Source organism: Carassius carassius, chromosome 10 (assembly GCF_963082965.1).
Source record: "Carassius carassius chromosome 10, fCarCar2.1, whole genome shotgun sequence".
In the NCBI taxonomy this organism is placed as follows: Eukaryota; Metazoa; Chordata; class Actinopteri; order Cypriniformes; family Cyprinidae; genus Carassius; species Carassius carassius.
In genome coordinates this window covers 17,782,351-17,810,196 of record NC_081764.1, presented here as the reverse complement: position 1 = coordinate 17,810,196, position 27,846 = coordinate 17,782,351, and the positions used below count along the sequence as shown (strand labels likewise).

The 27,846-nt window shown below is 36.3% G+C and overlaps 2 protein-coding genes across 2 annotated transcripts in view; one reads left to right on the top strand and one right to left on the bottom strand.

Annotated features, from left to right (window-relative positions):
- LOC132151916 (heparan sulfate 2-O-sulfotransferase 1-like) overlaps positions 1-27,846 on the bottom strand; it is an 84,286-nt gene that overhangs the window by 32,707 nt on the left and 23,733 nt on the right. The window lies entirely within an intron of this gene.
- LOC132152250 (uncharacterized) lies at positions 20,682-23,563 on the top strand. The gene is made up of 8 exons (XM_059561062.1): positions 20,682-20,732; positions 21,453-21,555; positions 21,839-21,979; positions 22,170-22,288; positions 22,394-22,585; positions 22,687-22,852; positions 23,012-23,139; positions 23,240-23,563. Exons 2-8 carry the CDS (start codon positions 21,459-21,461, stop codon positions 23,561-23,563), a joined length of 1,167 nt encoding a protein of 388 aa, XP_059417045.1. The 5' UTR covers positions 20,682-20,732; positions 21,453-21,458.

The following is a 27,846-nucleotide window of genomic DNA, read 5'->3' as shown; positions in this document are numbered from 1 at the left end:
AGGAACTATTTATGGACACTTTGCTCAAATTGAGATTAAGTGCTGTTTGTGTGATTAAAAATCATGTTTCCATTAGACTGTTTTAGTTTAAGGGTTCTTTAAATTTCTATCAGGATCAGTGAATGAGGAAAAATTAAGGATTATACACCACTTGATCATTCACAGATGCCGAGCATGATCAGTAACAGACATGGCATAATGACTTATTCAGCCTTTAAAAGCACAATCACTATGACAAATAAAGGGCATAATAACAAGTATAATATCCAATACGGGCCTAAATGACCATCTGGGTACCAGCCTCACCATCACTATAAATTTGTGAGTACTGGGGATTTGTGACTGGATGATGTTAATAAAAAAATGTGCATTTACTATGGATGCTGTTAAGTAATTTTTACAATCAAAACTAATAAATCTGATTCATATGAAATATTGTTTTAAACTTTTAACCCAAAAATATCTTGTCTTACATTTATATGCATTTATATTCAACACAACTGCACCACATTTAAAACTAACCCATGTATATTCTTTCTTTGTAATACTTTTAGTTTTTTTTTTGTATTATTTATAATGCTTTATGCATTGTTAGATCCACATAGCTGCTCATATACATCATTTAGACCAGAAGTCCGCAACCTTTTCGGCATGATGTGCCTTTTTTTTATATTCTGGTTAACCACTGTTCCCTATTGCTCACGTGCCAGCGATTATTGCTCTGTTGGCACATGTGCCGTAGGTTGCCGACCCCTGATTTAGACCATTTGACTGAAAAACTGGGAAACACCATTGGCTGTTGTGTGATGGCAATAAACCCATTACACAAATTTGCATGTTTAACATGAGGCTGAATTCAGTTTGTGGATTTTCCATTTGTCTTATAATAATATATCTAATATATTAATATTATTAATATAAATTTCATTTGCGTTAATTACAGTTTCTGATATAAACTGCTGTTTGATACCACTTTTAAAGCCCAAACAAAAGTCAACATGTGACTACTAAAAAGTTAATACAGACAAAAACGTTTAAATAGTTTTTAACAGTTTTAATGTTAAAATGTTGATATTTTGAATGGATTTTGTAAAGTAGTGATAAGAGTGATCTGTGGATGGCTTCAAATACCATTCACTATTTTTATACATAATGCACACCACTATTAAATATTATTAAGTCCCACGATTTAGCTTCATTAGCGCCAAGCTAATTATCTGACAAGAAAACTCAGCTGTAATGACTTAAATGGTCAGAGAACAAAGGGATAATGCAACAGACAGAATCTAATTTAATTTGACATTTCAAAAATCATGAACGGCTTTTATCCGCAGAAAAGAAAGAGTGACTGTTCAGTGGAGAAACAGACTAAATGTAACATTATACTGACAGCTGGAGCTTTAACTGCTCTCAGTATTCACATAATAACACAACAGTCAACATCTCCAACAGCCTCACTGAGTAGGTTAGCTTTGTTAGGGTTTAATTAATGTGCTCCCATGTTTTCTGAAATTAAATCATTACAGAAAATCTTAAATTTCTCATATATATATATAAAAAAAATTACATTTTTAAACAAAAATTCTAATGTATCTATCCAACAACTATTTTAATTAATGTGCTTGTATGTTTTAGAAAATATAAACATTATGTTTATGCTTGAAAGAAAAAAAAACATTTTAAATAATGCTAAATAATGTGCCTGCACATTAAAAAATTAAGATGCATAAATACCTTTTCAACGACAACAAAAAAAAGTTTATTTTATATTGGAAATTTAAAAATATTCACCACTATTACTTTCCTGGTATTTCCTTTGCCTGCTGCATGCTAGTCTTACATGCTGCAATAAAATGTTGTCAATACAGATTAACTTCTATCGAACTGGAACATTTCCTGAACTCTGTAATGTTAAGACATCTACTGTAGGACAACACAAAAGAAATGTCTAATAAATGTTTTTGCAAAAGCTTCCTGCATAGTGGCTGGTTCTTAGTGTTCGGGCTAAGACAGAGCGGCTGCACTCCTGGCCTGGCTTACACTGCTGACTCAGGGAACCAGAGAGTCTCTATGGGCCTCTAAAACTGCTGACAACACACTGGCCTAATTCTCTGCCTTAACAGTATCTGTGTGTGTGTGAGAGAGAGGGCATGAAGTATTACCCTCTTCAGAGATTATTAATTCCTGTCACGAGCGTGAGGTGGGTGAAGATTATACTGCAGCTTTTGTAGCAACACATACAACAGCAACACTTAAATAATTGAAGCAGAGGTTTATATTACTGGATGCTTTTCTTTTCCGATATATTCCAGCTGTGAACAAGAGTTACAAGTTAGAACTATGCCAGTGTTTTCAATCAGGGAATCTTCATAATTAAATAAATTAATACATTTTGTTAATATACTGTATCACAGCCCCCTCAAGGAACCCTAGAGACATTCTTTTAATTACCAGACAGATGCCCAATCAATGACAATTCGTCATTTGATCCAATAAAATGCAAAAAATGATTTCAGTTGATTTCTTCAGCTCTTTAACTAATACTACTGAGCACACATTTTTCTAATAATAATAATACTAATAATAATAGCATATGTTTTGTTGCAATTCTAAATGATTATAACAATAATAATAATACTAATAATAATCGTCAACATATATTGTTTTAAACGTTCTTGTTGCATTACACATTTTCAATAATAATAACAATTGTTATTATTATTTATCTTCATATTATTATTATTGTTATTATTAATTTATGGTTTAAGGTGCTCCTTCTAGTGCAAAATTAAAGCAAAACACTGTAAAGAAAGATAGGATTTAAGATATCAGGGTGCCATTACTGCATACTGAAAAATGCACAACAAATTCTCTGGTTTGGGTTGTGTGCATAGTCATAATAAATCCATGCACCTCTACGACTGACAAAGCCATCCTAGAAGCTAAGTTTGGTTCTTATATGTCCTTGAACCTAGCATACTTAAAGAGCCTTGTGTGTTTCGATGAGATGCAGAGAACACTCAAGTATCACTTATTGCTGGGCCATTATAGAGATCACAGAAATGCTCTAAACACTCCATTAGTCTGTTGAGTGAGGTTGAGCACAGGCTTGTGAAATAAAATGGGTCAGTGTGAGGGTGCTATGTGCCATATAACAGGGCTAAAGATTGCCATCCCAGACTGGCCAGGACTCCCATGATTGAGAGATCAATGAAGGGTGAAAGTGAAGAGAGGCTGTCGATGGTAGAGATGGAGACATGCAGCTCTTCAGGCCAGCGGGTTGCAGGAACCCCTGGGAGTAATTAGGAAGGTGGCATTTAGTTCCTGCGGCTGCAGTCAACCTGACATCCTCCCAGTTTATTAAGGCAAAGCCATCCATTGTTCTTTTTTCCCCCTCAGTCTCTCTTTGTCTTTCAACAGCAGTTAAACAAACATAGAGCAGTATCAATTTATGCACCGGTCACACTGTAACTGTTACGCTCTCATATTTGAATGCTGTTCGCGTAGGTAGCAATTTCCTTAGACATCTACATCTCAAAGACCTGGTATAGCTAGATATGAAAAACCATTTCGCTGAATATAGTTAATACCATCTTCTATGAGAATGCCTGAAGCTCATTGATTACAGAACTCTGTCGAGACAACAAAACTCTTGCCCTTATTAATAAACAGCCATGTGAGATCATACATCTTCAGCTCTGCCTATAATTTCCACCTCTCTTTCTAAAAACTAGAGATTTCTAATATTACCCACATAATGATTTTTCTATTTTCTGAAGAAAATGTGAGAGCTTATTTCCTATACAAAGTCAACACCATAATGCTACGCTGTTCTGGGTGCTTAGCAGGACTTTGTAATGCAGTTGCTAGGGTGTTTTGAGTGGTTGCTGGGCAGCTTAGTTGGTTACTTAAGCCAGAAGAGCCTACCCCAAGGTCTTCATAAAATTATTATATGATTCAGGATCCTCATTTAATGTTAATTTATGGATTTTTTTAGGCCACCAGCTGAAAACCAAAGGGGCCACTGCACAGAAATGTAATTATACAACTTTCCTAAAGCATACCTGTCAGACCTCCCATTTTTCCCAGGATTCTCCCGCATTTTACCTTGCTATCCCGCTATCATCCCGTTTAAATATTTTCCCGTATTTTTTATATTTCTATAAAATAAAAATAGAAAACTCCAAATGGCCGCAAAACAGTTAAGCGGAATCCCTGAAATCTTTGTGCAAATATCTTCAAAAATGGGAGAGGGAGGCTTACCCATACTTAACAAAGAGCAACATCGGGCAAAGTCATGCTTTTTGTAGTCTGCGACTTATGTACTGTATATAACAAGTCTCTTGCAGATGCAAGAGAGCCACGCGACGGAATAAAACTGTATCCCCATCCATTCTCTCACACACTGTCCTACCCATTGTCAAGTAATAAACTTGTGCTGAATTTATATTACGTTTTGTCTCTTCAGTTATATAATGCAGTGTTGGGGGGGGGGGGGTGCGCTTTGAGACGGCCCTGAAAATTTCCCTTATTTTGAAATCTCAATGTTGAGGTATGTCCTAAAGAAACCACATAATTTCTGTTATAATTTATGTCCATAACCCAAATGTGCAAGATCAATATCAATAAGTACATAGAAAACAATTATGTATTCATGGTTTAATGGCATGGCCCAAAATTTATAGAAACATGCAGGACAAAATAATAAAACAAATAAACAAAAAAGAAAATCTTGTTGTGTAGTGTTGGGAACAGTAACTGAAGTCTAACTAATCAGAGGACTGGATGAATAGAATGGTTATGCTGCACAAGAAAGTCCATTTCAAAGCATGCTCTGGTCTTTCTATATGTATTAGGCTACTGGAGATGTTCTACATTACTCAAAGGCCAGCATGCTTTCTTAGCTACCAGCACAGCAATTCCAGACCTCTCAACAAACTAATTAAAAAGGACAGTCTGTTATCAGACTCATGTGGGACTCACTGGAGGCAGTGGCAGGAAGAGGACTGGAGTCTATCATTAATAATTCTGCACATATTTCCATAATACTCCACCTTGGAGCAACTTCAGCCACTGGCTTGTTCTACCACTGTCCAAGAAACGCTACTAGGGATCTTTTCTGCCAGCCACCATCAAACAGTACAACTCTACAACTTCCTCCAATTTGTTTGTTTGTTTTCAGCCAATTACCAGCAAGTGCTCTTATGTTTTGGCCAATTTGTATTGTCTATTCATTGTATCTGCTCTTTCGTGTGCATGTGAAGTATGTAGGACTCAATGCAAAAAAAAAAAAAAAAAGAAGAAAATAAATGCTCTTTGTATTAAAGTTTGTATGAAAATCATTTTTTAAAGAATGTAAAGACCATTGAGTAAAACTTAAAATATTTTCCTTACACACTGATTGTATGTGATTGTATAAAAGAATTATCATTCTTAAATAAAAATTACACATATTTCCCAAAGTAGTTTATACACACACACACACACACACACATACCGGTATATATATATATATATATATATATATATATATATATATATATATATATATATATTAGGGCTGGGTTTTGACACAAATTTCATGATTCAATTCGGTTCTCATTCACAAGCTTTCGATTTGATTCAATATCGATTATTTTGGATAAACTGTATATCAGGTACAGTACATGCCAAATTTTCAAGGAAAAAAGAAATCTCTCAACTAATGCATGAGAGTCATTTGGTACTACATTACTATGATACTGAAGGTTAAAATTGAATGATTTGTAAGCTATAGCTTACAACTGTTAAAATTACACAAGTAAGTTTTTTTAATAATAAAGTTACAATGACATAATATTATTTCTATTTCAATTTGTTTTGATCTTATTTATTATATATTTTATACTTATATTTTAAATCTAAACATTTAAATGGTGGCTGTCATGAAAAAAAATGATGGATTTATTCAAACATAAATGAAACATAAGAACATTAAATATTATAATGAATATGTTGCATATACTGTACACTCTCTGGCCACTTTATTAGGTACACCTTGCTAGTACTGGTATTGTATTGGACCCCCTTTTGCCTTCAGAACTGCCTTAATTCTTCGTGGCATAGATTTAACAGGGTGTTGGAAACATTCCTCTGAGATTTTGGTCCATATTGACATGATAGCATCATGCAGTTGCAGATTTGTTGCCTGCACATCCATGATGCAAATCTCCCATTCCACCACATCCCAAAGCTGGTCTATTGGATTGAGATCTGGTGACTGTGTCATGTTCAAGAAACCAGTCTGAGATGATTTGAGCTTTGTGACATGGTGCATTATCCTGCTGGAATTAGCCATCAGAAGATGGGTACACTGTAGTCATAAAGGGATGCAACAATACTCAGGTAGGCTGTGGTGTTCAAACAATGCTCAATTGGTACTAAGAGGCCCAAAGTGTGCCAAGAAAATATCCCCCACACCATTACACCACCACCACCACCCTGAACCATTGAGACAAGGCAGGATGGATCCATGCTTTCATGTTCTTTACGCCAAATTCTGACCCTAACATCTGAATGTTGCAGCAGAAATCGAGACTCATCAGACCAGGCAACGTTTTTACAATCTTCTATTGTCCAATTTTGGTGAGCCTGTGCTAATTGTAGCCTCTATTTCCTGTTCTTAGCTGACATGAGTCATCTGCTGCTGTTGCCCATCTGCTTCAGGGTTTGATATGTTGTGCATCTGTTCTGCATACCTTGGTTGAAACGAGTGGTTATTTGAGTTACTGTTGCCTTTCTATAATCTCTAACCAGTCTCCCCATTCTCCTCTGACCTCTGACATCAACAAGGCATTTTCATCCACACAATTGCGCTCACTGGATATTTTCTTTTTTTCGGACCATTCTCTGTAAACCCTAGGGATGGTTGTGCTTGAAAATTTTTGAATTTTCAGTTTTTGAAATGCTCAGACCAGCCCGTCTGGCACCAACAACCATTCCAACAAGTCACTTAAATCCCCTTTCTTCCCCATTCTGATGATCGGTTTGAACTTCAGCAAGTCGTCTTCACCACATCTAGATGCCTAAATGACATTTGTTGTTGATGGAAGTGAATGTGTTTCATAAACACTTTAAAAAGAATAAGTTTACCCTGCTGACAGAATGCTTTAAAGAACAACACACTTTCAGCCAAAAATCTTTCAGAGAAATGTCTCAGAATTCAACCCCCTTTAAGCCAGTGATACTTCAAATATTTTTATATGAATAAAAATCTAGACAAATGATTTTATTAAATGACTAGACCTTCAACAACCATTCCGTCCATCCCTACTCCAGATTTGTGTCCCAGTAGGTAACAGCTTCCCTCCCCGCCAGCTCATCTCGCTCCTGTTTCTGTCTGTCTGCCAATGAGAAGCATGGTAGTGGTGCCAAAAGGGTTGGAGGCATGGATTTTATATTAATAGCATTGCACAGTATAGGTCAAGTTAATCAAGTCAGAGAAATAAAAAAATAAAATGTATTTTAAATGTAACCTGTATCCTCACTATTTTTTTTTCTTACTAAAATGTACAATATATTCAGACAAGAATTTAATTCCGAACATCTCATGCTTATGGCTGTAATGATAACTTAATTAATTTAGACACACACTTCCTTTCAAAAGTTTTTTTTTATGAATACTTTTATTCAGCAAGGATGCATTAAATTGCTAAAGACTGTCAAGACATTTATAACGGTTACAGAAGATTTTCATTAAAAAAAATGCTGTTCTTTTGAACTTTCTATTCAATTCAAATACAGTGCAAAAAAAAAAAGGTTTGCACTGCACAAAGATATTTAGCAGCACAACTGTTTCCAACATTGACAATATTATTATTCATATTAAAATTATTAATATTAATCACTGAAATCATATTAAAATGATTTCTAAATGATTATCTGACAATGAAGACTGGAATAAGAACTACTGAAAGCTTTAGCTACAGAAATCACAGAAATAAGTTACAATTTAAAATATATTTAAATAGAACACAGATTTAAGATTTGTAACAATATTTCATAATACTACTGTATTTACTGTAGACCATATTTGATCAAAGCCTTGTTTAATTACATTAAATAGAAAAAAAGGGCAGCCACTTGTCTACAAAACATAAAACATTACATTGTTGACAGGTTACCAATTCTTTCTAAGTGGTAACTGAAGGTTTATCAGCTGGGCTGCGGATATTTAATGCAAACAGCATCTCTCCCTCTCTCACTTTCCAACATTACATAGCCATACATCTCTTTTTCTAGGCCACCACAATCAATCCTAAGTCACGTACCAATGTCAGACCACATAGCACAAAACAGAATTACCCAGGACATCAGCTGATTGGAACTGTGCTTGTCTAGACAGAAACTCACCAAATCAATTGGACAGTAAACAGCCTAAATTAAACACCATCACCTCAGCCTTAACCCCCAGTAAAATACGAACGGTGCTTCAAATCCAGCCAAACTGGCAAAGACCCAGTCTGGATCTGTGGAACACAGCCCCCCATCTGACTAGGGCAGCACTGGCTAATTGGCATATTGATTTTTTGACAGGCGACGAGTTTCCTGGCACCGCTACCAGCTCATGCATCATCTAAAGTAGACAGGAAATGGCATGATGGGACACTATAGCAGGAATCTTCATCCCAACTCCCGACAAAACATTAGCCCTAGGGGAGCTGATTTGCATTTTACTGACATAATACCAAAATTTGTTCCAAAAATTCTACATCAATTCTACATTATTTATATACTCACCCTCCTGTCCAAATCAGTAATTTTCCTGACCAGTTTAGTTTACTGAAAATAATCGATAACAAATGTCATTTCAGATTAGTCAAATCTGCCCACCGTGCACAGAAAACCTCCACCAGTAACGTCAAATTACAGCAGTGAATAACGCTAAAGAGGGAAAAATTTCATATTCAGCGCAATAATTATAATTTAGATTTATTTTGAATATTTAAATTCTATACCGGTTATTGGATGTTAAATTTATGTTTTAAAGTATTTTATTATAGTAACTGTAAAGGGATAAAATAATGTGATTTAATATAAATGTAAGACTTTTCTTACATTTATATGGACGCGACTGCTGTGACTGTTGACGTACGACGCTGCTGGCGTGTTATCTTTGTTATTGGGAGCACCAGAAAACACGTCAGCAGCGTCGTACGTCAACAGCGCCGTGAACACGCTCACAACAGACCCAGAAGAGAAGACAATGCTTAATAATGTCAGAATTTTTGTTATTTTTGGACCAAAATGTATTTCCGATGTTGCGACAAATTCTAACTGACCCTCTGATGTCACAGTGACTACTTTGATGATGTTTTTACACACAGTTTCAATGGAGGGACTGAGAGCTCTCAAACTAAATCTAAAATATCTTAAACTGTGTTCCAAAGATGAACAGAGGTCTCACGGGTTTGGAATGACATGAGGGTGAGTCATTAATGACAGAATTTGTATATTTGGGTGAACTAACCCTTAAATAAAGGGAATTAAACTGTCCTTTGTCTATTTGTCTGTTTTAACTGTCTATTTAAACTGTACTTTATAACAGAGCTATATTAACCATACAGCAAGTTTTCATAGCATTCAGTTGTCATGTTTGTTTGAAGGACAGCATTAGGCAGAATGTGGAATAGTGTGTTTGTCAATTTAAAAAAAATGGCTTTTTTTATCTGATTAATAAAAAATAATAATAATCGCTAATCTAATCAAATATCAAAATAATTGTTAGCTGCAGCCCTGAAAAATGATCTATAACTTTACAATGTAAAATGTAATTTTTTTATTTTATTTTTTAGATTCTACCTGTACCCATTCTGGAAGTTTAAAAGCTACGTTGTAATTGGAAATTCTCCCTTGTGTTTCACAGATTCAAGTCCTACAGGTTTGGAACACCATGAGGGTAACTTCTGGATAAACCATCTCTTTAAATTGAAAGGGAGAAAGAAAAAGAAAAAAAGACCAGGCAAGTCTACCATACTAACGTAACCAGCAAGATCTCCTGGACTGTGATGATGTCCAAAATGGAGTGCAACGTAAATGTTTAAAGAACTTGAGTCTCCGAAGGGTGAGAATTCACACAGGGTGAAACGGATCTCTCAATTGGACAATGACTGAAGGCCGCGGTCAACCGTGGTGTTGATAGGCTCTTTGAAACACACTCGCCCCCAGAGTCACAGAGAACCCCTGCATATGAAGCGCATGAAAGAACTGTTCACTGCACTGAATTTAAATAAAGAGAACTGTGGAGACCTCAGGTTTTTTTTTTTTTGTTAATCCGAAGCACATAATACAAACCCTTATCTACAAAGATTATTACATCAACCTTGCATAATTATGTTAAGCACCAAAACACATTTCAGTGTCTGCAGTCAATTTGACTTTTCCTCATAAATCATGCATGAGGGTCGATTTCAATGTGCTGAACATCATCCAACTCCCTTTCTGTGGAAATTGCTGTTCCAAGCATCAAAAGTTCTGGCACTGCATTGTGGGCTTCTGCGTGCAATAAATGATAAATATTGAGGCAAATCCAACTGACACCTAAGATTAATCTCTCCATGACAGCAGAGAAAATGTATGTGCCTATGCCATTTCTTTCTGACTGTCCATCATGCACTACTCCCAACACAGTGGCCCAATCACTCTCTCTTTCCCATCGTTCTCTTCCCTTAAGGAATTTTGTGAGGCAATCTATTTTCACTCACTTTTTTCCCCATTCTCGCTCCCTTTGATTGTGACCAGTGTGCAGTTTTGTGAAGAAAATAGAATGCTGCAGTTTTTAAAAAGGAAGCTACTTTCTGGACCTTTGCTTTATGTTTCAGTACTTTATCCATCAGTGGTTAATCTGACATAACCTCACTGTGACTGCAGGAAAAACTGTAACATTTGTCTGTAGCATTCTTCATTATGAGCTACAAATCTAAAGCTTGTGTTTATAAAGTCATTTCTGGTGTGTGAAGGATCACAGCATTAGACTTGGATGATTTTTGATGAAATTTGGGAGGAGGTTGAGCGAGACTTTTTCCACATGTGGGGTGTGCATCTGTATAATGTGTGCATGTGTGTAAATGAATTGGTGCATATGAATATTCATGCATGTGTATATGTGTGCGTGTATGAACAAAAAAGCCTGAATGAAAACAAAAAGACTTGTATATGTAACATAGTTGCATTTTCAAGAATGAAGAGTTGGATTCTTTCATACATTATTTTTCTCTTTTTTTCTAAATAAAAATCTGAAAATGTAATCCGTTTTTTTTTTATTCTGTTTACAAACTCACCGAACAACATGGTCAATTTAAAGATTTTGAAAGCCATATATTTTCCCCAAAAAAAAGACATCTTGCACTTAAAAATAGCTAATTCTGTTCGGAGTTTTACAGTCAAATGAACAAAATATGTGAAAATGACCTTTTTTTACCCCAGCATTCTGAGTTATTTACACTACAATTTGGACGTATGACGGAGAATTTCTGTGCCAAATACACTCCTTCCGGGAGCGTATACGTTTTGGAATGTGTTGTTTTTTTTTTTTTTTTCTCGAGGATGGTCCTTCATGACTTGAAATTTCTGTGCTTTGTTGGCAATCGGTGTGTAAGTGCAGCTCTTTAGTTCTGCCAACAGCACGCCCCCAGGAGCTCAGCTGTTTTCAGAGAGAAGCGTAAAGCTATATCTTTCTTTTGTAAATCTGATAAAACTACAGATTCTTCGGAGATATCAAGGATGCAATGCTACTCTATAGATACTCAAGATTAACATGAGATTATGTCTCCTTTAAAGGGTCAACTGAAATAAAACTAAAATCATGCTATGGAGTTTATAATCATCCTACTGGGTCGTATATAATGTGCATTTGGGAAGGCAACATGTGCCAACGATCTTTCCAAACTTAAAAAAAGAAGCACCTACAAACCAGTCGTTGTCAAAGGAAGAGAAGCTTTACAGGTTTTTCAGTTTTCCGGCAAAATAAAAGCTTGATGGTTGAAAATATTTATTATTATTGTATTTTTTTACCTGCATATGATCATAAACCAACATCAGAGAACCGTGAAACATATGAAAGTCTATTTTTTTTTAGTTTGTTTGTTTTTTGTTAATGTTTTGCCTCTTTAAACAGGATGTTTGTGTAAGACATGAATACAGAATAATGTACTAAAATAGGAACCCTAGGGTTCACATTACACAAATCAGACACAACACACATCATTAGTGTAAAAGGGTCTTTAGGACAGCTCCCATTACACAGAAACACAAACACATTGAAAGCCGACTGTTTTCCGACTCTCTTTCCTTTTTTAAAAGCTCAGAGCATAATTTAAAACAAAACACAGACAACTCTATATGACTGCATTCCATATAGACATAACCTATATAATATATACAGTACACAGAGGACTCTAGCAACCTATTTCTGTATAGTGACAGAGAAAAACAACTGTTGTTTTCACATTAGGAACCTCAATGCCCCATGACAATTCCACCAAATTACCACCAAATGTTACAGAGAACCATTCATGACTAATTCATTAACATCCCAAAAATGTCACATTCCAAGAACCACTAATGACATTTGAAAGGATTTATTTCTATGTGGGAAAAGCAATGTGCACTAATGCACATAATAAGATAGGATAAATATTTGAATTCAAGAGAGAAAGCTACAAATGAAAGTTTTGTTTGTATTCATGTATTTATTCATTTATTTTATTCAAAAGTGCTGTAGGCAAATTTAAAAGGAATGCCATTCAGAAAATACCCTATTAGCCTGACCAATGTCTCTGAATTAGGCGTTTCTGAAATATCACACCTGACTTTGTGACAGCCCAAGGCTTCATCAACCACAAACCACATTTGGCCACACAGAAGACTTGGATGTATGGCTATCCATATTCTTGAAGGGCATCTCAAATACAGAAAAGATGAAGCTGTTATGTTATTCAAGTTAAGCATCATTCAGCTGTATGTTTGTACAACAGGGTTTTGGAAAGCGCTACATCTTTCAGCTTCCAATAGTCTGTGGTTCAAATACTAACAATGACATCTGAAGTAGCATGATGAAACATCTCCAAAAGTTTCCTCTTTTTTTTCTGCTCAACTGTGAAGACCCTGTTTAAAGGTATACAGTTCAACCAAAATGGAAATTCTTTCCAAACAATTGTATGGACAAAATTCTATTCAAAATTCAGAGGCATCTTTCAAAATATATTGTTTTATGTTTCACAGAAGAAAAGTCAAAAGGTTTAACTTATTGAAGGTTAATAAATGATGACAGAATTTATTTTTGGATGAACTATCGCTACAACAGGGTCTCCACAGTTGAAGAGAAATAAAAGGAGCAACAAAGGCAAAGAGAACAGAGGAAGGGAGGAAGAGAGAATGTCTATATGTAATGAAGTGAAGACAAGCATCAAAGTGCACAGTCATGAAGCGTGGCAAAAAGACTCTGCATAATTTTTCAGCAACTCTACCAGATACAAGGCCCAGTGCGCAATGTCGGTAGAAGAAGATAATCACAGAACAGCATAGTGTATACGGTGAAAGTATGTTCATTTAAATGAAGCAAAGTCTTTGTCACAGTCAAAATATTTGATTACTACTTTTAGTTCTGTAGAACAAAAAACAGTTTGATGTATGTTGGGGTTGAAACAATATGGGGCCCCATTGACTTTCAATGTATAGACAAAATTCACAAGACACATTTCAGTTTTTTTCATTTAAAGACAAATTGTCTTTAGTGTTTCACAAAAAAATAAATAAAGATTTATACAGGTTTGAACAATATGACTGAAATTCTGAAATAATTTTGGGTCAACTGTCCCTTTTACTATTTTGCAAGTTATCTGAGCATTAAAGCCAAATTAATTTCCCTATTACAAAGACAAAGGTTTTCAAGGTAACAAAAAAATAAAAATAAAAAAGAATGGCAGATATTTAGGCCAAAGAGGGCAAAGATAAAAATCTTTGTTCTTATTTTTTAATAACAAAGATAAAAGAATGACAAAGATAGGCTACACATTACAACTACACACAAATAAAACAAACAGAGCTTTATTTTTTAGGTACAATAGCAGTGAGTGATTTTTCTCTGTGTTTTGTTGGTTTAATAACGTTAAATAGTTCACCCAAAAATAAAAATTCTGTCAGCTGTCTGTTAATTCTGTCATAGTGTTTTATATTTATACCACCATTTACTCAATCAAAAGTACCTGAATGAGTTTTTTTCTTCTTCTGAACATAAATGCTATTTTGAGGAACGTGGAAAACCAAACAGTTTCTGGTCCACAGTGACGTCCATAGTATTTTTTGCAGACCAGCAACTGTTTGGTTACCCACATTCTTCAAAATATCTTCTTTTGTGTTCAGCACAAGAAAGAAATTAATACAGGTTTGGGCCAACGTGACAGTGACTAAATAATGACAGAAATTAAATTTTATGGTGATCTATTACTTGACAGTAATGAAAGTAGGCTGCATGTTTAATATGCCTACTGTCCCTTTAAGACCTGCACGCATCTAATATACAGGCACGTATTCGTTTTTCTCTCTGTTTACTTCTATTTTAGACATAACCAACATGAGTCTACATGTAAAACCTTGTGTGTTTTGACAGTATTAGCGCAAAAGATAACTTAGTTCAATCATCAGGCGCTGTCTGACAGGCTTTAGCATGCGTGCTTTGGGTGTATACGGTGCACAGAAAAAGCACAGGTCAGACCAGAGCGCATAGCGCATATGAGACTTTTAAAAGCACATTCAAATAACGAAAGAATAACTTTACCGCTGAGTTAACACTGCTGTGAATGCACATGGCATTGTACAGTATATGACGGAGGCGCCAGAACTGCAGCTGATAGAATGTGCGCTGTAGCACGATACTACGATATTTCTAAAAAAGCATATCGTGGAGGCATTTTTATCGTCCACCATTAAAAATCGTCATATCGCACACCTCTAGTGTGTATATACATATATATATATATATATATATATATATATATATATATATATATATACATATACAGGTGCTGGTCATATAATTAGAATCAATAACACAAAAATGGTGTGCACATCCCAAACATCCAAATAGGACGCAGGTGCAAGACAACTGAATAATATAATCAAATAAAGATGTGATGTCTGCACATTGAAAATTACTGCTCCAGAGGAATTTAATTAAGCTCAAGCAACGTTTTTCAGTTTTCAGTGTGCAGACTTAACTTCTTTATTTGATCATATAATTAGAACATCATCAAAAAGTTTATTTATTTCACTAATTCCATTCAAAAAGTGAAACTTGTTGTTATATGCATTCATTACACACAGACAGATATATTTCAAATGTTTATTTATTTTAATTTTGATGATTATAACTGACAACTAAGGGAAATCCCAAATTCAGTATCTCAGAAAATTTGAATATTGTGAAAAGGTTCAATACTGAAGTCACCTGTTGCTACACTCTAATCAGCTAATTAACTCAAAACACCTGCAAAGGCCTTTAAATGGTCTCTCAGTCTAGTTCTGTAGGCTACACAATCATGGGGAAGACTGCTGACTTGACAGTTGTCCAAAAGACGACCATTGACACCTTGCACAAGGAGGGCAAGACACAAAAGGTCATGGCAAAAGAGACTGGCTGTTCACAGAGCTCTGTGTCCAAGCATATTAATATAGAGGTGAAGGGAAGGAAAAGATGTGGTAGAAAAAAAGTGTACAAGCAATAGGGATAACCGCATGCTGGAGAGGATTGTGAAACAAAACCCATTCAAAAATGTGGGGGAGATTCACAAAGAGTGGACTGCAGCTGGAGTCAGTGCTTCAAGAACCACTACGCACAGACGTATGCAAGACATGGGTTTCAGCTATTGCAGTCCTTGTGTCAAGCCACTTTTGAAAAACAGACAGCATCAGAAGCATCTAAAGATAAAAAGGACTGGACTGCTGCTGAGTGGTCCAAAGTTATGTTCTATGATCAAAATCAGGGTCCCAGAGTCTGGAGGAAGAGAGGAGAGGCACACAATCCATGTTGCTTGAGGTCCAGTGTAAAGTTTCCACAGTCAATGATGGTTTGGGGTGCCATGTCATCTGCTGGTGTTGGTCCACTCTGTTTTCTGAGGTCCAAGGTCAATGAAGCCATATACTGTACCAGGAAGTTTTAGAGCACTTCATGCTTCCTGCTGCTGACCAACTGTATGGAGATGCAGATTTCACTTTCCAACAGGACTTGGCACCTGCACACAGTGCCAAAGCTTCCAGTACCTGGTTGAAGGACCATGGCATCCCTGTCCTTAATTGGCCAGCAAACTCGCCTGACCATAATCCCATAGAAAATCTATGGGGCATTGTGAAGAGGAAGCTGCGATAAGTCAGACCCAACAATGCAGAAAAGCTGAAGGCCACTATCAGGCCTAGTCCACACGGACACGGGTATTTTTATAACCGGAGTTTTTCCTCCTGCGTTTAAAAAAAAAATCCCATCCACATGAAAACGAAAAACATGCTATCAAGCGCTGTCAAGAGCATGCCACACCAGCAGGCGGCGATATAACCCAAATTGTAAAGTCACCTTGGCCAATCAGAAGCAGTCAGCGGCGCACAATCTGACATCGCAAGGCAAAAACCCCGGTTATACTGTCCACACGACAACACTGCAACCAGCGTTTCTGAAAATGCTCACCCTGGCCGTAGTTTTCAAAAATGTTCGGTTTCGGTGCCCTGAAACTGCGTTTTCGTGTGGACGAAAGGCCGAACCGCGTAAAAAAAGTCACGGTTATAAAAATACCCGTGTCTGTGTGGACAGGGCCTCAGAGCAACCTGGGCTCTCATAACACCTGAGCAGTGCCACAGACTGAGGAGCCCTAACTAAGTATTGAGTGCTGTACTGTACATGCTCATACTTTTCATGTTCATACTTTTCAGTTGGCCAAGATTTCTAAAAATCCTTTCTTTGTATTGGTCTTAAGTAATATTCTAATTTTCTGAGATACTGAATTTGGGATTTTCCTTAGTTGTCAGTTATAATCATCAAAATTAAAAGAAAAAAAACATTTGAAATATATCAGTCTGTGTGTAATGAATAAATATAATATACAAGTTTCACTTTTTGAATGGAATTAGTGAAATAAACTTTTTGTTGATATTCTAATTATATGACCAGCACCTGTATATATATATATATATATATATATATAGAGAGAGAGAGAGAGAGAGAGAGAGAGAGATAGATAGATAGATAGATAGATAGATAGATAGATAGATAAATAGACAGATAGTTGAACGATATAATATGGATCGTTGTTTGTTTACATCTCGTTGCACCTTGTGCATTTTTAAAAAAATGTTTGGGATACTATGATCAAACCTTTGTTATTTAGACAGTTTGCTGTTGGATATTCATGTAATTATGTTGAAAACCAAACACATTTGTGTGTTCAAAAAATGCGTGTAATACTTCACTGGCCAGTGGAGCGAACCAACCCTGACGTCACACGTTGTGGTATTGCAATATGACCGCGTCCTTACTCCAAAAGTGATCACAAAACATCCTTTTTTCTTTAAATGGTTAAATTTATCATGATTGTTATACATTTTAATTTATGTGTAAATCAGTTTACTAAATAATGTAAACTTGACTGACTACTTCACTTCCACTTTAAAAGTTCAAAGACAGTGGTTCATAAGAACAGGGTCAAACTGCAGACATTGGGGACAACAGAGATACAGACCAAGAGGGGGAGACTGATGACCACCAACTCAATCGAATGTCACTCAACAACCGTATGGAGACATTACGTGATCTACAAAAAGAATGACAAATGGCAGCTGGGGTGAAGTGCAAGGTGAGGACAACAAGAAAAAAAAATCCCTTTATCAATGAGAAGCAAAGAAGAGCCAATCTGAGGATGGCAAAAGACCATAATGATTGGACCTTCTCTAATGAGTCCAATTCAGCTTTGTTAATGGTAAAACGGAGACCTGGAGAGGCCAACAAGCCACAATGTCTCACACCCACTGTGAAATTTGGTGGAGGATCGGTGGTGATCTGGGGGTGCTTCAGCAAAGCTGGAATTGGCAACATTCATCTTTGTGAAAGACAACTAAACCAAGCAACGTACAAGGTTATCCTTATATATCCTTATAATTGCTCTAAAAGCCAATATGTTTCTTTAAAATTGACTAAAACATAGTAAAACCAGAGAAACTGATACTTTTGCAGCGGACTCGTATTTTCTTTTCAGAGCTGGAATATATATTTCCTATATCAACAAAGAGATTCACAGTTATAAAGACATGTTAAGTCAAACCCATTACCCTGTATCACATTCATGCCAAAATCAGTAATACACTAAATGATTTGGCCTAATTACAAATGATGCCAGTTGAAAAACAAGGGTGCTGTAACACATTTCAGTACTTCTCAGCAAACATGCTTTAAAAGAAATTGTGAGTGCTGGTGCATGTAGAACTGCTTTGACATTCCTTTCATCACATCTGAATCTGGCTCATCAGCCAAGGAATATGCAGAGGTCACAAAAACCCATAAATCACACTACACAATTCTGGTTTGCTAGAGCCTCTTCCGAATGACCTGCTCTAAAGAAGCAAGCAGGGCCTTCAAATCTACCTACACAGCACTGCAGTCTCTCAATGAGATTTCAAAAGGCTCAAATCTGTGGACAAAGCTCAGGTCAAGAATTGGTGGTTGAACCTACATTTCAGAGCACTTCAATTAAATATTGTCTCCATGGAAACCACTTAAGGTTAATCTTTATTGGCACAATAACTCTGCTCTTGTGCCAAGGTCTACAAAATATCAGTAGGCCTACGTATACTTAATACATAGAGTAATTTTAGCTGCTTCCAAAGTTGTCAGCAAGGCAGAAGCTTCCGTTTACAGATCAATGTTTATGTGTGAATTCATGCCAAAATTAAATCTGTTCATCAAACGATCATGTATTTTTGGAAGATTTTAATTAAACCGCTTGATTCATATTAATTACTTTTACAATGTTTAATTAAAATTATACATATACCTTAATTTGCATTTCAAAGATAAAAGCTGTGAACTAACCTTTTAAAGGGTTATTTCACCAATCAAAATGTAAAGTTTTGTACTTAATTAGCTATTTTGCTTTTGCAAACATTACACTTCAAAATTATTTTGCTCAACCGACTGACAGCTGACATTGACTGGTTGTTCGATATTCAAAACCTGTAATAGTAGTAGTGTGATATACTACAATTAAACAACCAAATGACATGGCTGGTCATTTTATGTCATCATCATTAAAATAAGGGCAATATAATTCTGACTTTATTGATGAATTCTAATTTAATGTTTTGCCACAATTTAATATATATTTTTTTAAAAAATAGAGGAATCCTGATTTTGAATAATAATATTTGTAAATTTAACAATTAGACACATTGACAATATGCTAATGATAACCATTAACAAAACAAAATATCCGGCTGCATGACAACGCATGTGATTAACTGCTCAGATGTGAGTGCACTTTATAAGGACCGTAAACATAAAACATACCACTAGGTTATGAAACTTAGGGCCCTATGAATCCGCGATGCAGAAAACGTGGACATAATCGCTGAATCCAGTCATTAGAATGGAATTCACACTAAATGTCAGGAATTTGTCATTTTTTTTATGAATGAATTAAAAAGTAGGTCATTACACTTTAGGGGTTGCATCGACTAACTGATCAGTCGATTAGTCGACTTCAATGCTCTGCCATGACACTTTAAGTTTGACGTCCACTAGTCGCTGGTCCTACAGAGTGCCAGAAATCTTTGAAAGTAATTTCAAAACAGTTAAAATTACAAATAAATACATACTACGAAAGTGCTCCACAAGTCATGTGTGATTATATTACTGGATGCTCAAAATTGAACGGGACAATGCACGTTTTAAACAGCTGTTGACGTCAAACAGTACAGGTAGGTAAATTAATCGCCGGTCTAATCTAATGCACTGCTGCACTGTAACTCATACACATACACAGCAAAATCAAAAGTGTTAGATTTTCAGTGTTAGAGTTGAGAGTAAAATTGTAGAGTCGTTTCAACTCTTTTTAAATCTAATTTAACTACAAGAGAGTTATTTCTCAAAAAGAGTTGGTGTTGTCACTGAGAGTTAAATGTCATATAGATGGTTTAACTCTACAGTGTTGATTTAAACTCAAAAGCTAGTGTTACCGCCTGAGGTCTATCATTTCCGTTACTTGCCTGCAGTGAGGCGGGAAACCAGACAGCTTTTATTTCACTCGACTGGATCGGACTGGACACGCTCGGAGCATTCACAAGTAAGTAAATTTAAACCAGTAACTTATGTTTATTTAATTATATTTGTAGTGGTGGACTTATTTTTTTCGACAGGTAACATTAAGTTAGCTAATGCTTAATATTCTAGTTAGTTTGATAGTGCTAGCTAATCAGTTCACCATGCAACAGTTATTACCACGCTCAAAAGGATAACTTATGTGTACAATTTCACGTAACGCTCAATGTATGGAACAAATACAGTGAGAATTTTCTTATTTCTTATTTTCTTAACGTTAACTTTTCTGTCGTTTTTATTTTCTTATTTTCTTAACGTTAACTGTTCATTCATGCGTCGACACACAGGAAAAAAAATCACCTCTCTTGGAAAAGGATTAGTGAGGAGATTGTACAACCTGGTAAGTTGTAAGATGTACAAATTTCACTTTTGAGTCACGTTATTGACCTAACGTTACTAACCAGCTAGAAAGCTGCCGTGCTGCCATTTTACAAATATTTTCACGCTAATATACATAAATATCTTGTAAAAAGATGGCCCCCAACGGATTTCGCCTCCGTCGCGCGTAAATTTCGCTTCAAACTTTTTTTTTCTTTTTGATGCGAGAATGGATTCAAATTATTTAGACAAGGCAGGCGGGAATTTGACGCGCGTCTGGTGTGACTGTGAACGCACAGTCATGGAGGTTGGCTCGCTTGTTTCTTTTCCATGGACAGTTTATCTGTGCTTGCTGCCCAGGTTTAAAAAGTGTGCACGCTTGCTGTATAGCAAGATGTTGCGTACAGGGCATTGTGCAATTTGGAATAATTTTGTGTGGATATAAGCATCCACCTTCATTTTTTAAGAATACCGTTTAGGCTTCCTTTATCATGTTTCATGTGAACCTTTATGATTGTTGATATTGCGTCACTATTTTCTAATGAAATCGTGTAAATAAGTGTACGGATTTATTTTTAGGTTAGTCACATTTCCGAGGGAAATGTTATGAAATGTTAATGTAAACGTTATGTTAACTCGCCTCTCTCTATTAGCTTTACCTCCTCTGTGTTAGTGCTTGTCACGGTAACGTGCACATTTTCTCATTCATTACGTTTCTGAATGTATTTTTTTTTCTTTACAGCACATCATGTTGGTCAAAGTGAGATTTGGTGAAACTCAGAAGTATGTTAAAGTTGCCCAAACTGAAGAGGGCTATGAAGACTACAATACATTTCTTCAGAAAGGTTTTCATCACTTCATTATATTGAAGTCATCAGTTTCTAAAATGTATTTTCCATTTACAATGGGACTGTAATCTGGTTATATTGCCCCAGCCACCAAGTTGTGTTTATTGTGTTGGGCAGTAATAATTTCTTGTCAAGCAGTCCAAATATAGAATCTAAAATGCAGAAAAAGAAAAACACCTGACACTGCTCAGAATGCTACAATTGTTAACATTTTTTAATACTACTAATAATGGGAAATGCACTGTTTTTCTTTATTTTCCTAAATCTAATATTCTCTCAGTCATAGAAAAGTTAGGTCTTCCATTGCAGACCGAGCTGCATGTCACAGATGAATCTGGGACAGAAGTGGATGCGGATGTGTATGAGGAGCTTTTAAAAGCAGGGAATCTTATCATTCATGTGTCCACAGAAAAGTCTACAGGTAAGACTTTGCTCCGTTAGAGTGTTAGTTTTTCAAAGTTCAATTAAAGCTGAACTAGCCTGTTGTGCCCTAATACGCTAGACCGTTTGGTTGTCAAGCCTAAAATAAGTTGTTAGAGGTTCTTGAGCTTGTGTTTCTTTTAAATGTCTTGCAGTTGTGCTTAATCAAGATCTCTCACATTCTTCGTCAGAGTTGCTTGTGTCCGACACGTCATCCTCTGTGGCGTCTGATTCATCAGATGCAACAGTGATTCTTGATAGAAACAATGTATATAAAAGAACCCACATTAAGCGGGAATCAGCAAATGAGGTATTGGGGAATTTCAGTAATAAATTAAGTTAGTTATTAATCCTCAAACACAAAGATTCTGTAGAAGAGCTGTGGTTTTATTGCAGGAATGTCTAACATGACAAGCATCCTGACAAGCAACTGTTCGGCGAGGAATGCCGTGAGGCAATATCCTTATTGAAACATTCAACTGATGTGTCAGTTGTCAAAGATAAGATGATGGCAACATTTCAATACCGCCAGACGCTAGTTCAGGACCAGCAAAACTCTGCAACAGTCTTGGATGTGTTCCCGCGGTTTCTCGACATCCCCGGCTTGGTAAGAAAGACATACCTTTGTTTGATCAGCGTATTTTTGAAGTGAACAATTATGACTCAATATTTTTTCAGTATCAAGGACTTAAGGTGTTTCTTCTGTAGATTGACCAAGATTTCACCATGATGTTTGGAGAAGAGGTTTCTGGCAGATTTTTGGCAAAATGGCCGACGTACTTCAAACCCAGGCTCCTGGCAGACTGCAAGAACCGGACTTCTAATGAGCATGTTGAAGAACTCTTGTCTGCGCAGCAAAACTCAAATGAGTCTGGTAAGTGTGCCTCATTCTGCCTTTAAAACATTTACACAACAGATTCTTATCTTCTTACCTTAAGTATTGTCTTTGGCATAATCTGCCATTTTTTTTTTGTAATATTTTAAGATAGAAATGTTTCGGAACATCTTACACTTAATTCTACTTTGCTCCTAGGCTGGGACAGTGACCTGTCAATCATTCTACTGCTGGTTCACCTGCTCCCCCCTACGTCAAAAGGCCACAAGAAGAGTGCTAAGATTAGCTCATATCAAGCTGTCAAACATGTGGCGAGATATCTTAAGGTATTTTGTGTTTAATGTTTTTCATCCACTTGTTCTCATACTGCCGTTGCTTGTGTTGCATAACTTAAATTAATATTTTCTGTCTCTGTGTTTGTCACAGATTGGAGCCAGTGTTGAGGCCTTCCTAGGGAGCTTGGAACCAGGACAGCCCTTCCTCCTCTGTGTTGGTGAACATAAGAACAACATTCAGAGGTTCTATGTCATCATTGACAAGAAGGCCATCCCTTGCAAGGCGCAAACATCCCTGGCAGCTTTCGATGAGCTTTTCAAGGCACACTTCATCTTCAGTGTTAACTACCATGAATCCCTCAACAGCTTCTACACATTCATCCAAACCACAGTGTTTAACATCGACTTGGGAAGTACCAAGGAAAGTCCCAGAGTAAAGGAACTCAGAGCAAGGCTGTTTCACACTAATATTTGAGCTGATACACGTCCTTGTTTGCAAATATGCTGATATGTTTTATTTGTAAGGCACACCAGAAAAGTTCTGCATTGCTTTGTCAGCATTTGAGACTTCACCATGGATTATATCCAGGAAAGACATTACATTTGAAATGTTGACAACTGGGATGTCCTTTATCATTTTGTACGTATTCAGGGTTCAAAAAACACCTTTTTCGTTTGCACAAGGACACTTGTTCACCAAATAAACACCTCGTTCGTTTGCACAGGGCCACTTGTTCACCAAATACTATTGACAATGTGGACGCTCAAAGTGAAGGTGATGAGCCTTCAAGTTCTCAGGCATTCTGTACAGACACTCCAGTAACTAGCCGGACCTCTGTTGACAAGCATCATTTGTTAAACCTGTGTGGATCTGTTGTAGCACAATTGCAAGCATCAGGTGTTGCTGAGAGCACTGTCCAAGCAATGGTAGGGTCAATGGAAGAGCTTGTAAATGACATTCATGAGCAAACAAGAGAAGCTGTTCTCAGCTGTACTTCTTCAGAGATTCAAGCAACCGATTTGGAAGAAAAAGTGGAAAATTGTTTTGATCAATTGGAAAATCCTTTCTCAGTCTTAAATACAGCAACCAAACGACAGAAGTTCTTCGAGGAAAAGTGGGAAATAGTTGAACCTGTAGAGTATGTTCTTGGGGTGCGTTTTGATTTGCGAAGAGATCGGACAACAGGAGTTTACAATCAGATCCCTGTAACAGATAAATTTGTGTATGTACCCATCTTGGGAACCCTGAAATCTATGTTTAAGAATAGTGAATTATGTGAAAGTTTCCTGCAGGTCAAGCAACATAAAGAAGGTGTTTATAAAGATATATGTGATGGTTCATACTTCAAAATTAATGATTTGTTTTCCCAGCAAAAACATGCTCTACAGATTCAGCTTTATTACGATGATTTTGAGACGGCAAATCCCTTGGGTTCAAAGAAAGGGATACACAAGCTTGGTTGCATTTACTTTATATTGAGGAACCTGCCCCCAAAATGTAATTCTGTTCTGATGAATATTCATGTTGTGGCACTTTTTCATTCACAAGACCTGAGGAAATATGGTTTTGATGAAATACTAAAGCCTCTCATTGATGATGTTAAAACACTAGAAATGGAAGGAATAGAGGTACCTTTCTCAGACTCACCATTGCGAGGGACTGTTATTCAAGTAACAGGTGATAATCTAGGTTTGCACGGATTGTTTGGTTTGATTGAATCCTTCAGTGCAACATATTTCTGTAGATTTTGTTTAACTACAAAGGAAGAGTTACAATCTGTCTTCACTGAAGATAACCCTTGCTTGATTTTCCGTACAAAAGAAATGCATGCAGAACATTGTGCATCTCTACAGGAAAATCCAATGTTGGCATCAACATTTGGTGTCAAGAAGACATGCTTGCTCAATACACTATGTTTTTACCACATCTCTGATAACTATGCAGTTGACATCATGCATGATTTACTTGAAGGTGTAGTGCAGTACGAATTGAAACTAGTATATACCTAGTCAATAACAAGAATCCGTCTTTAGAAACATTGTCACAGAGGATCCAAAGTTTCAACTACGGTTATATTGAGCGAAAAAACAGGCCAAGTGGGTTGAAAATGGATGAGGGTAGTAAAGATCTTGGATTGAATGCAGTTCAGTCGTGGTGTCTTGTGCGAAATGCTCCACTGATTTTTGGTGATGTAATTGAAAGAAATAACGGTCACTGGAACTTGTTCCTCCTCTTGATTCAGATAGTGAATATAGTGTTTTCACCAGTTGTTACTAATGGTTTGACGTATTATTTGAAGCATTTGATTAATGATCACCACAAGCTGTTCAGATCCTTGTTTCCTGACAGAAGATTAATTCCAAAGCATCATTTTATGATCCATTATCCAAGGTGCATTCGTAAAATAGGTCCACTTCTTCATGTATGGTGCATGAGGTTTGAGGCCAAACATAATGTTTTTAAACGTTCTGTTAAAAATTTCAAAAATATCACAAAAACCTTGGTAAAACAACACCAGAGACAGTTAGCTTATCACTGGGAGAATTTTAATTTTCAGAGATTTGAGTTTGGTCCAGTGAGGAAAGAAATGATCGATAACTTGGAGGGTGGTGAGAATTTAAGGGCTAAGTTTCACGTGAATGCATTTTCTGATGTGTTAACTACAGAGGTGGGTAGTAACGAGTTACATTTACTTCGTTACATTTACTTGAGTAATTTTTTGGGGTAACGAATACTTTTCGGAGTATATTTAAAGATGGGTACTTTAAACTCTTACTTCAGTAAGTTTTTGGGGAAAAATCTGTACTTTTACTTCGTTACTGTGGGCGGCGCTCCTCTCGTTACTTTATCTTAATGCAATAAATGTTATAAATGCTTCAGTTTGATCCAAACGCGTCGTCTACTTTTCTCTGGGCAATGAGCGATGCCCATTCGCGAATGATTCATTCTTTTGAGTCAATTCTGTTCAAAGGCTTGATCAAACCAATTGGCAAACGAGTGAATTGGTTCATGAATCAGTTTGTATGAGTCGTTCAGTTCCCTGCCGCACGCGCTGAGCGTCTGAAGTGGTTCACTCGGAGTTGTAACGTTTAAGAACAGAAAGAGCGTTGAAAACGTGGCTGGAACTGCACTGAATTGAAATCTGCAAAGGTTATTATTTGCTAGCGATGGAGATCCTTATTAGATGAACACCGCGTGTGCTGTCTACTGTTTAACAGGTAATAACTTGGGCTACGATTACAGTACACGATACCACTGTGACATTAGTTTGTTGTACGTGTGTGGCTTATAACAGAGGGGAGTCAAGTTGAATGCAGCTTCCAAAAGTCAAAAAATAGCCGATTAAGATTTTATTAATTTTAATACAATCACACTGGTGCAAGTACGTTCAGCGAGTCATATTATCAGCTGCTAAATTCAGATCTGTGATTGCTTGCTGGCGCTTAGCCAGAGATAGATGCGTTTATACAGCGCTGCGTATTATAACAAATCACACATGATTCTTTTGAGCTTATTAAAGCATTGGCCAATCAGAGGCGTTCAGATGAGTCATCGCTAAAATGCCGGTGCTTCCTTCACTCGCTCACTGACTGAATACCTCTTTCTGGCGAATTCTCTCGTCAGAAACAACAAAGTGCAGATGTGTGTACGAATCTTTAATTAAGATATTGATTTCACAGTGTTAACAGTTTCAGTGATTTTAATGGGAGTTTCTGAGAGTGATTGAAATCTAGACTGTCAGTGAAAACTATCTTTAATAATGTAAATGTTATTTGCTCTCTTTCTGAACAATGAAAGATTAGTAGCAATATTTATATCACATTAACTTTCAATGTTAAATTCACATTTAATATAAAGTCAGCCGTATTAAAAATATGTTATGGCATGACACCTATATCTGTTACTTAAGTAAACAGACAGGGTTTTATAATAAATTACATAAATTGGAGTAAAGGCTGATGAAATATATACATTTATACACGCACACATACATTACATACATTTTATCTATATATCTAAATAAAAATAGGCTCAGTATATATGACCCAAAGTAACTAGTAACTAACTACTTGAGTAGATTTTTTTATCCAATACTCTTTTACTCTTACTCAAGTAACTATTCAAGACTAGTACTTTTACTTTTACTTGAGTAAATATTTCTAGAAGTACTTTTACTTTTACTTGAGTACAGTTTTTGGGTACTCTACCCACCTCTGGTTAACTACTAATTGGGTGAAAAACTTTGGAACTGAGTATCAAATTGGTATGTTTGTTTGTATTACAACAGATATGGAAATTCCTGTGTTCAGAAAGATCACAAATATCATTATTAATGAAGATCAAGCTTTTATTTTGAAATGCAGAGTTGACACACTTTATTTTGATGACCACTTTAATGCATATTGTATTGAGGAGAGAGCTGATTCCTTTTCTGTTATTTCTATTGATGAGTTGATTTATTACAGACCGTATGACAAACAGTTTTCTAATGAGATGGATGAAAAAACATATGTAGTGCCACATTGCCATTTTGTGTGACCTGTGCTAGAGGATTGGTTGTCCATTGTTAATGTAAAGCCAATGCTTTGTTGTGGATGGTGTGCTTTATTTAATATACAGTTTCACTTGAACTACAATCTCCCTGTTTTTGTCTTTTTTGTAAATTATTTTAATGAGTTGCGTTGGGGGGAGGGGGAGGGGGTAATTTGATTCCCAATAGTATTACAAATCACAAATTAGAAAAGAGTTGCATTTTA

Bases quoted from the DNA above. Each gene is read 5' to 3' on its own strand.
- LOC132152250 (XM_059561062.1), top strand. From the start codon at position 21,459: ATGTTGGTCAAAGTGAGATTTGGTGAAACTCAGAAGTATGTTAAAGTT. The intron at 21,980-22,169 runs GTAAGACTTTGC...ATTCTTCGTCAG, and splicing joins GTCCACAGAAAAGTCTACAG to AGTTGCTTGTGTCCGACACG. The intron at 22,586-22,686 runs GTAAGAAAGACA...TTTCTTCTGTAG, and splicing joins TTCTCGACATCCCCGGCTTG to ATTGACCAAGATTTCACCAT.